The sequence below is a fragment of the Canis aureus genome, chromosome 12 (assembly GCF_053574225.1).
Source record: "Canis aureus isolate CA01 chromosome 12, VMU_Caureus_v.1.0, whole genome shotgun sequence".
In the NCBI taxonomy this organism is placed as follows: Eukaryota; Metazoa; Chordata; class Mammalia; order Carnivora; family Canidae; genus Canis; species Canis aureus.
This window is the reverse complement of record NC_135622.1, coordinates 2100332-2111465: the sequence shown is the minus strand read 5'-3', so window position 1 is coordinate 2111465 and position 11134 is coordinate 2100332. Positions and strand designations below refer to the sequence as shown.

The 11134-nt window shown below is 41.3% G+C and overlaps 1 protein-coding gene across 50 annotated transcripts in view; it reads right to left on the bottom strand.

Annotated features, from left to right (window-relative positions):
- The window catches only part of LRIG2 (leucine rich repeats and immunoglobulin like domains 2), a 154815-nt gene that overhangs the window by 60552 nt on the left and 83129 nt on the right, over positions 1 to 11134 (bottom strand). For 2 of the 50 annotated variants that reach the window (XM_077916162.1, XM_077916163.1), the window contains exon 1: positions 37 to 498. The exons of 46 other annotated variants lie outside the window; for them this stretch is intronic. In XM_077916162.1, the coding sequence (XP_077772288.1) occupies positions 37 to 287 (251 nt within the window). In that variant the 5' untranslated portion in view covers positions 288 to 498. Of the gene's footprint in view, positions 1 to 36; positions 499 to 11134 lie in introns of those variants that run through there. 2 more of the 50 variants (XM_077916179.1, XM_077916180.1) reach the window with 1 other exon arrangement.

Here is an 11134-nt window from a genome sequence, read left to right as displayed (position 1 = left end):
TCTCCTTGGGACCCCCCGCCCGTCCCGTCTACTCACAAGCCGGCAGCGTCAGGCGGCAGCGGGCTCGACAGCGCCGTCCAGCTCGGCGCTGGAAGCTTCCTGCGACTGCAGTCCAGCAGCGGGATGCGGCACGAGCAGGGCGCGGGGCACAGGCCTGCCCGGGCGGCCGGCAGCAAGACGAGGACAGCCTGGGCGAGGGCGAGGGCGAGGGCGAGGAGCCGGGAAAGCGGTCCGGACCCACCACCCAGCAGCGGCTCCTCCCGGACGCCTTGGGGCGCCGGCGCCATCTTCCCCCCCGACCTGGACCCAGCCGCGAAGAGCTGCCAACGAGAAGAGACAGCCCGGCCGCGACGTCCGGCGGCTGCGCGGCCACCCCGGGCTAGGCGGTCGCCTGCAGCCTCCGAAGGGGGGAGAGGGGCGGATACGCACAGCAGCGGGGGCGGCGGCCGGGGACACACGGCACAGGCCTTGCGGACGACGCTCCTCCGCCCCGCCCCGCCCCGCCCCGCCCCGCGACGCAACGTCCTCGCGCACAGGAGCCACCCAATCGGGGCCACGGAACGAGGTCGCGCGGGGGCGGGGCTCCGCGAGGAGGCGGGGCCGGTGAGTGGGGGTTTCTTAAGGAGGACTTTAAGGGGGCCGGCCCCTTGCCCCGCCCCTCTGGGCTCCGCCGCCGAGCCTCCGCTGGAGGGCGCAGTGGCCCCTTAAGAGGAGCCGCGGCTAGAGCTCTGCGAGGATTGGGCGCAGGTTGGATTGGGCGTTATCTACTTTGGGGTAGTAGCAAAGGATCTTTTTTCTAGGCTCCAAGAAAGGGGAATAATTGAAGAGCTACCTCCCTCATCGCGGACTCTGAAGGCAGATTGGTAACCTGGCGTTGGCCTCCAGAGCCCAGCTGGGGCCGCCCCCGCGCCCGCCCCCTCCCGCTGGGTGCAGCTCCTGGGCTCCTGCAAGCGGCCGGCGATCCCCGCTCTGTCCACAGGAAGCCTGTTATCACCATCAGCTGCTGGACTCCCTGAGCTCCGCAAGGCGGAGGCCTTGTTTATTCATCCGTGTACCTCCAGCTTCTTCTTTTTTTTTTTTTTTTTTTGTAAGATTTTATTTATTCATGAGAGACACACAGAGAGAGGCGGAGACCTAGGGAGACAGAGGGAGAAGCAGGCAACCTGCGGGGAGCCCGGTGTGGGACTAGATCCCACCACCCCGGGGTAACGCCCTCAACCAAAGGCAGACGTTCAGGAACCACTGAGACACCCAGGTGCCCGGTTCCTCCAGCCTCTATTCGAGCTTGGAGTTTAATAAATGTTGATGGGACTGCACCTACGAGGCATACCTCTAAGGAAAACACCCTGCTTTCCTCTGCTTTAGAGAAGCTGTCCTAGATGCTCACACTCAGAAAAGCAAAGGGGACATTAAAAGGGGATGTTAAGTAGTCAACAAAGCGAAGGCTGGGTATGACAAAATTTTTTTATTTAGCTAAAGCAGAGGTTATGAAAAGCATACTGGGAAGAGCAAAGTCTGACCACCTTATGCTCACTCGGCCATTTATTATAACAAGTTTATGAATAAGAGTGGTGGCTCACTTATATGGTGCTTTTATGCTTTTCTTAAATATTTTTTTAATGATAATCACACAGAGAGAGAGAGAAAGGCAGAGGGAGAAGCAGGCTCCATGCACCGGGAGCCCGACGTGGGATTCGATCCCGGGTCTCCAGGATCCGCCCTGGGCCAAAGGCAGGTGCCAAACCGCTGCGCCACCCAGGGATCCCGCTTTTACACTTTTCAAAAAGCATTTGCATCTGCTACCTTGTTTGGTATCTGAATGACTGTTAAAATTGACAAGACGGTTATTGCCGATAAGAAAACAGGCCCAGAGAGGTTAAATGAAGTGTTGGGAACAAATTAAACTGAGTAAATTTGAAGATCTAGTTGGCTTTATGCAACATTCATGAACCAGGTGGCATTCCACCCAGCTAGTAAAAAGGAGCTCTGGGGAGATGTACTAAATGGAAGGCATTTGTAGGCAGAAAGGGGCAGAAAAACAAAGTTTCTAGCAAAAAGTTACCCCCTTTGGTGAGGAGAGAGGGGGTCTATCAGGCACATTAACTCACCAGTGCTGACCAGGTTAATTCCAGACTGATTGATTAGAAATCACAGTCCCAGGAGAGGCTAAAACTGTAATTAGGTTAGGTATTTGATCTTGGTTTGCTGATGTGGGGCTCAGCACAAGTGACTCCATTTTGGATGTGTTGTTTCTATTTCAACACAAGTTACCTGGAGCAGAGACAGACTGGCATTTACTAAGGGTTTTCTGACTCTTGCAAATTGAAAGACTGAACAGGTAAAAAAAAAAGAGAGAGAGAGAGAGAGAGATAATGCCTAGGTCATAGGGTTGTCCTAGGAAGAGAGAGAGAGAGAGAGAGATAATGCCTAGGTCATAGGGTTGTCCTAGGAAGTAACTGAAATCAATCTTTCCGTGGCAGGTTTGGAGTTACAATTATGCTTTTAAAACCCTTTTTTACATTTTTAAGATCAAAACGTTTCTTGGAATCAAAGACATATGCAATGCTCCAATCTGAACCAAACTTTAAAAGCCAAGACAGCAGTGTGAAACTTACTCTTCCCTTCCCTTCCTGGCTGTTAAGCATGTTTAACAACCTCCACTAAGAAACCAGGCATAAGCAGGAGTATCATAGTACCTCTCTGAATTATAGTTTCAGAGCTTCCCTATGGGCACAATAGAAATTCATGCTCTTTATCCTGTGTCTTCCCCAATAAATTGTGCAGGTCACACCAGCTAGGAGCCCCTCCAAGTTCTTAATTCCTTCTGCACATTATTTTTTACCATTCTGATAGCATTTATATACACCTTCTATCTCTTGTATCCCCCATACAGGCTAGCACAGTACGTGTCATATAATAGACACACAATAAATGTTTGATAAATGAATAGATAATATTATTGTACTCTCTACTAGAAAAAACTACCTAAAATTTTTTCTTTAAACTTTTAGCATGGAAATTTTATTTTATAGCAATAAGAAGAATCATAGAATAAGACCCATACATATGTCCAACTAGATTTAACAAATACATGTTATTAATCAAGTTTAGTGATCAGTTTCTCATTAACAATGGAATAAAGAGTTTTTACATTCATTGTCCTAAAATTGTCCTATTAATCCTTGGGTGCCAAGTACCTGGGCCAAGTTTTCTGAGTTCAGTGTAACCCATAAACCTGAGACCACACCAATTCCAGACTCCTCATTTTGGATCCCCTCTTGTAGACCTTTCTATAAACAACAGACCTTTGTATAAACACCATCCCCTTAAAATTTTTTATCTGCCCCATCTCCCATTTTCTCAGGACTTTGCTCTTTGCTAAGGCATAGCTGACTAATCTAGCCAATTTTACTCTCCTAAACTAGATATCCCAAAATCACTCACACTTTTGCCTCTTTCTTACTTCCCAAATCCAATCAGTCACTGGGCTTTATTGATTTCCCCTAAGGAATGTCAGAAATCTTTCCCTTCTTCCCATCCCCACTGCTACTGTCTTTGTACAGACCTTCTTCTCTCATGGGTATTAATCCAGTAACCTCTGAACCCATCTCTTGTCCTCACCCCTCTGCCAGAACTATCTTTCCACAGCATACTGATATAAATATGTTGTTAGTTTCTCCCTGCAAAGAAGATTTGAGGAGTGCCTGGTTGGCTCAGTCAGTAGAGCATGTGTCTCTTGATCTTGAGGTTGTGAGTTCAAGCCCTGCATTGTGTGTAGAGATTACTTAAATCTTAAAAAGAAAAGAAAAAAAATTGGTGTTCCCAGTGGTTTTTATTCTGGTTTTGGTGTTTTCCCCAATGTTTTATAGAGAACATAGATTATTTTGGAAAACAGAAAAAAAACATACTTTTTATTAATGACTTAACATTGCCTGTAATATCAAATTCCAAATTCTCTGTTCTACCATTGAAGATTCCACAGTCAGGACCCAACCTAACTACCTCCCACATTTCCCATGATCTCCTCACCATGTTCTCCATATTCCAGCCACAGGAAATTATTTGCCTTTCATAAATTGGTCCATGCATGTCTATACTTATTTGTACATGCTGTTCCTTCTAGAGGTTGTCCTACCCTACCTTCTCCAGCCAGACATTTCTTACTTTTTGAGGTTCTTCCTCTTTAAAGATTTCTTTAACTCTTCCAGGCATTCAGTAGTTTCCACCTCCACTTTTCAACCACAGTCCATGGCATTATATATATATTTTCATATTTGTCAACTCCATCCCATTGTGTTGAAAATAACTTTTTCTAGTTGTCCTCCTAAGTAAGATATCTCTATACTCATTTTATATCCCTGGTGCTAAGTGCAGTGTCTGGGATATAAGAGATAGCAAATGAATATTTGTGACTGAATAAATTATTGTTAACTCCACTGTTTCTCATTATTTACAAGAGCCAAATTATGGAAGCAGCCCAAGTGTCCACCCAGAGATGAATGGATAAGGAAGATACAGTGTGTGTGTGTGTGTGTGTGTGTGTATACATATACATATATATATTCCATTATATATACATATAACATACCCTAAAAAAGAATGAAATTTTGCCATTTGCAACAACATGGATGGAGCTAGAGAGTATAATGGTAAGTTAAATAAGTCCATCAGAGAAAGACAAATAACACATAATTTCACTCATATGTAGAGTTTAAGAAACAAAACAAATGAACAAAGGAAAAAGGAGAGAGAGAGAAACCAAGAAATGGATTTTTTAAAAAGATTTTATTTATTTAGGGATCCCTGGGTGGCGCAGCGGTTTGGCGCCTGCCTTTGGCCCAGGGCACGATCCTGGAGACCCGGGATCGAATCCCACGTCGGGCTCCCGGTGTATGGAGCCTGCTTCTCCCTCTGCCTATGTCTCTGCCTCTATCTCTCTCTGTGTGACTATCATAAATAAAATAAACTGAAACTTTAAAAAAAAATAAAAAAAATAAAAACCCTCTTGGCCTTGAGAATAGCCAATGGGAAAGGAAAAAAAAAAAGATTTTATTTATTTATTCAAGAGAGACAGAGAGAGAGAGAGAGAGATGCAGATACACAGGCAGAGGGAGAAGCAGGCTCCATGCAGGGAGCCCAACACAGGGCACAGGACTCAATCCAGGGTCTCTAGGATCAGGCCCTGGACCGAAGGCGGCGCTAAACTGCTGAGCCACCCGGGGTGCCCTAGAAATGGACTTTTAATGCAGAGAACAACTAATGGTTATCAGAGGGGAGGGGAGGGGGAATGGGTGAAATAGCTGATGCGATTAAGGAGGGCACTTGTGATGAGCACCAGGTGTTTCATGGAAATGTTGAGTCATCATATTGTACACCTGAAACTAATATCACACTGTATGTTAACTATACTGAATTAACATAAAAAGCATAATTTTAAAAAAGAAACTTCACTCTTACTGAACTTAAAAAACAAAGAAACAAAAAACTTCACTCTGCTCTTACTGAAGCAGCACAAATCTATTTAGAATGCGTTTTGCCTCCTTCCATTTCCTCCTTCCTCAATCTCCTTTTCCCGCTAAAGCAAAGAGGAAATAATGATAATAATTACTTTTCATTGAAGCAAAATCTAAAGCCATAAAAAAACAGATAAACTAGACTTCATAAAATTTAAAAACTTTTGTGCAGCAAAAAAAGTGAAAAGACAACCCATGAAATGGCAGAAAATATTTGTGAATCCTCTATCTCATAAAGATATAAATAACTCCTGAAGACACCTGGGTGGCTCAGGGGTTGAGCGTCTGCCTTTGGTTCAGGGCGTGATCCTGGAGTCAGGGATGGAGTCTCACATTGGGTTCCCTGCAGGGAGCCTGCTTCTCCCTCTGCCTGTGTCTCTGCCTCTCTCTGTGTGTCTCTCACGAATAAATAAAACCTTAAGAAAAAAAAACTTAAAAAAATAATAACTCCTATAACTTGGAGCAACTCCTACAACTTGGGTGGCTCAGTTTGTTGGGCATCGGACTCTTGGTTTCAACTCAGGTCATGACCTCAGAGTTGTGGGTTTGAGCCCCACATTGGGCTCCGCACTTGGTGCAGTCTGCTCACCCTCTGCTCCTCCCCTTCTGCTCCTCCTCCCGACCCCCTCAAGCTATCTCTCTCTTTTTCTCTAAAATAAATAAATAAATAAACTTTAAAGAAAACCTCCTACAACTTAATTTAAAAAAATTGAAGACTGGACAAAGGACTTAGACATTTTTGTAAAGAAGATATACAGTGGCCAATAAGCACATGAAAAAAAATGCTCAACATCCTTAATCATTAAGGAAATGCAAATCAAAACCATAGTGAGATAGCACTTTACACCCATCAGGATGGTTATTATCAAAAAGAAAGCACCCCACAAAACAAAAACAAAACCAAAAAGTAAAGAGTGTTGTGAGGATGTGAAACTGGAACTCTTGTGCATTGCTGGTAGGGATGTAAAATGGTGCGGCTGTTGTGGAAAATGGTATGGCATTTCCTTGAAAACTTAAACATAGAGTTATCCTACCACTCAGCAATTCCACATCTGGATATATACCCAAAAGAATTAAAAGCAAGGATTTGAAGAAATATTTGCATACCCATGTTCATAGCAGCATTACTCACAATCAGCTAAAAAGTGGAAGCAACCCAAGTGTCCTTCAACAGATGAATGGATAAAGAAAATGTATATACACTCAAAAGAATATCATTCACCCTTGAAAAGGAAGGGAATTCTGACACAGGCTACAACATGGATGAAACTTGAAGATATTATACTAAGTGAAATAAACCAGTCACAGAAAGATAAATACGGTTAATTCCATTTACATGAGGTATCTAAAGCAGTCAAATTCATAGGGACAGAAAATAGAATGGTAGTTGCCAGGGGCTGAGGAGATCATTGGAGAAAGGATAGACTTTTCAGTAAATGGGGCTGAGATCATTAGATAATCATACAGGGAAAAAAATGAAACTAGATTCTTTCTCACACCACACACGCAAAAAAATCAATTCAAGACCTAAAAATGAAAAGTAAAACCATGAAACTTTTATAAGGGAATAATAAAAACTATCTTTTTCATTTTGGAATAGAAAAGGATGTCTTAAGCGGCGCCTAGATGACTCAGTCAGTTAAGCGTCTACTTTCAGCTCAGGTCATGATCCCGGGGTCCTAGGAGAGAGGCTGCATTAGGCTCCCTGCTCAGTGGGGATCCTGCTTCTCCCTCTCCCTCTACCTGTTGCTCCAACTACATGTTCTCTTTCTCTTTCTCTCTCTCTGTCAAATAATAAATAAATAAAATCTTTTTTTAAAAAAGGAAAAGAATGCCTTAAAACAGAAAAATATAATCATAAAAAAAGAATGAAAAATATGCAGACATCAAAATAAACTTTCAGTCACAAAAGACACCAGTAAAAGATACAACATACATCACCAACAGTCTCTCTAATTTGCAAAGATTTCCTACAAATCAATAGGAAAAAGGCAAACAACCTAAAAGAAAAATGGGCATAAAATTTAAAGGTGCACTTCAAAATGAAAAAAATACAAATAGCCAAAAAGCACATGATACATTGTTTAATCTATGTGTCAGGAATGTGAAATTTTTTTTTCAAAAAAGGAATGTGAAATATTAAAGCCACAATGAAATACCACAACATGTATCAGATTGATAAAAATTACAAAACCTGACAATCCTGGGTGTTGGTAAGAAAATGGAGCAACAAGGTGTCTTATCAAAGCTAATGGGGATAGGTATTAGTGTAACCACTTTGCAAAACGGTATGGGGTTATATCTAAGATATATCTGAAAATGTACATATATCACAATGCAGCAGTTCCATTTTGGGGTATACACCTTAGAGATAGGCATACTTACCACCTGGATACATGCACCAAAATGTAGACAGCAGCTTTATTATAATTGCCAAGAACTAGAAACAACCCAAACATAATGTTGAGCCCAAAATCCAAATCACAAGAGTGCTAATTATTGTGCCAAATCACAATAATTAATAATCATATTATTTTTCTTCATATAAAGCTTAAAAACAAAGAAATATTTATTTAGAACGCATACACAGTAAAACTATAAAGAAAAGAAAAGCAATGATTCTTATGAAAGCTAAGAGTGATGACCTCTACACAGAAGGAAGACAACTGTGATTGATACAGAACACACAGGGAACTTCTGGAGTTCCAGTAGTATTCTGTTTCTTGACTTGGAGAGCAGTTACATGGTTTTACTTTATAACCAAAGTGTAGATTTCTATTTTTTTACACTTTTCTATATGTTATATTTTATAATAGATTAAAACTGACAAATCTGCCAAAATGAATCAATACATAAGTGCAGCACAATTCCAATAAAAAATTTTGACATGAAACTTGACAAGTTGATTCTAAAAGCATAAAGAACAGAGGGCCAAGAAAAACCAGGACTATTTTTATAAAAAAATAATTAAGTCAAAGGCTTGATCCTTCCAGGTAATATGACTTATAATAATACTCTAGTTTTTAAGAAACTAGGGACAAGACATACGGGTAAACAAGAACAAAATAGAAAGGGACATCTGGGTGGCTCAGTCAGTTGAGTGCCTGACTCTTGATTTTGGCTCAGGTCATGATCTCAGGGTCATGAGATTGAGCTGCACATTGGGCTCCATGCTCAGCATGGAGTCTGCTTGAGATGCTCTGTCTCCCCCTTCCTCTCCTTCTGCCCCTTGCCCTGCTAGCATGTGTGCTCTCTCTAAATAAATAAAAATATTTAAAATAAATAAATAAAATCTTTAAAATAAATAAAATTAAAAATTAGGGGCACCTGGGTGGCTCAGTCAGTTGGGTGTCTACCTTTGGCTCAGGTCATGATCCTAGGGTCCTGAGATCAAGCCCCATCTTGGGCTCCCTGCTTGTGGAGAGCCTGCTTTTCCCTCTCCTTCCTGCTTGTGCACTTTTTGCGCGCGCTCTCTCTCTCTCTCTCTCTCACTCTCTCTCTCAAATAAATAAGTGAAGTCTTAAAAGTTTTTTTTTTTTTTTTTTTTTAAAAAGGACAGCATAGGGATTCCAGAAATCAAGTTATGCCCACAGGAAAACTTCACATAAGATGCAGGTCACATTACAAATCAACAAATACAGAATGTAAAATATAAAAGAGACCCCTAACTTACATTCTAACAAAAATAAAACCCTAATAGAATAAATACCTCAGGGTAGAGAAGAAACTACTCTTTGCCCATGATATCTATTCTCCTATTCTTCCATAATAATCACATCATAGTTGGGCACATTTTCTAGCCTTCCTTGCAGATGAAATTAATTTCTTATAGTGGGATGTAAGCAGAAATGCTGACTGCCACTTGCAGCTCTGGAACTTGACATTAGTTATGCCTCTTCCACGCTTTCCTTTTCTTTCCTGCCGGTTGGAATTTGAATATGGCAATCCAACTTGGCTATACAACATGGAGATGTGCCCAAGGGGATGGCAAACCCAGGAGATGGTATGAATCTGTCTCCCCAAATGTCCATGTACAGCAAAGCCACCCCGGCAACTGGGACTATACTCATCTTGGGACCGCTTTTGTGAGTGAAAAAATGTCTCTGTTCTTTAACACATACCATTTTGGGGTCTCTTTGTTATGGCATCTAGTCTTCACAGACACAGAAATATTTTGCAACCATGACTCAAAGAGCACCAATAAGATGGAAAAATGTTGATAAATCTGCCTACGTGATAAAATGAAAAACATCTATACCACAAAACACCAAAAATAATGTAAAAATAGAAGCTATAACTGAAAGCAGATATTTATAATGCATCCCCAGAGTATATAAAAAATTCCTCAGATCAGTAGAGAAAAGATAACCCAATAGAAACACAAATAAAGGAAATAAACATGAAATCAGAGAAGAAACCAAATGGCCCAGTAAACATTATAAAACATGTTCAACTTTAATAGTAATCAGATAAATGTAAATGTAAATTAAATCAGATAAATGTAAATTAAAACTACCCCCCAAGAAATACCATTCACATCCACAAATTTAACACAAATCAACAAATTTAACACAAATATGAAAGTCTAACAATACCAAATGTTGGCCATAAGCAGCAGGAACTCTTGTACCCTGTTTTTATAGCGGCTCAAGTGAATATAACTACTTCAGAGAATAAACTGGAAAGACCTAGTAAAGTTGAAGATGCACATTAAAATAATAGAGTAATTCCATTCCTAGGCATATTTCCTAGAGAAACTCTTGTACATCGATATACATGAGTGCTAATTGCAGCATTATTTATGATAGTTGAAAATTAGAATCAACCTGAAAGTCCACCAACAAGAAAATAGATATAGTAGCACCAAAAATAAATCTCAAAACTTAATGGCAAATGGAAAAAAGCGAACTGCCAGCAGATATATCTGGTATATCCAAAATACACAGTCAAAAATATGCAAAAAAATAACATGTAGTAAAAACATGTGAATAATAAACACCAAATTCAAGAATATTGTGGCCTCTGTGAAGAGAAGGTGGGGAATGGGTGTATGTGTGTGTGTGAGAGAGAGAGAGAGAGATCGCACGAACATATGCTTTTGATTTTTTTAAGAGATTTTTTTTTTTAATTTTATTTATTCATGAGAGACACACAGAGAGAGGCAGAGACACAGGCAGAGGGAGAAGCAGGCTCCATGGAGGGAGCCCCTCTTGGGACTCGATCCCAGGACTCCATAATCACCCCCTGAGCCAAAGGCAGATGCTCAACCACCCAGGCATCCCTGGATTGTTTTTATAAGGGCAGCAATCAACCTCTGCACGGAGGTTCTGCCAATGTATGTTTGCTTCCCCCAGAATGGGAAGCAAAACTCTATGAAAAACCTTTTATATATTCCTATAGGCTTTTAAACAGTCCTATTTACAGTTCTGTTTGAATTTAGTCTCTTCCCCTCCATTATAATTTTTTTCAAGTTATCCCCAAAAGCAATGGTCCTTAAATTTCGGCAACTAACAGGATCACCTGAAGGGCTTATTAATATACAGATTGTTGGGCTGGTTCTCAGAATATCTGATTCTGCAGGTCTAGGGTAGCACTGGAGAACCCTGTACTAACATGTTTCC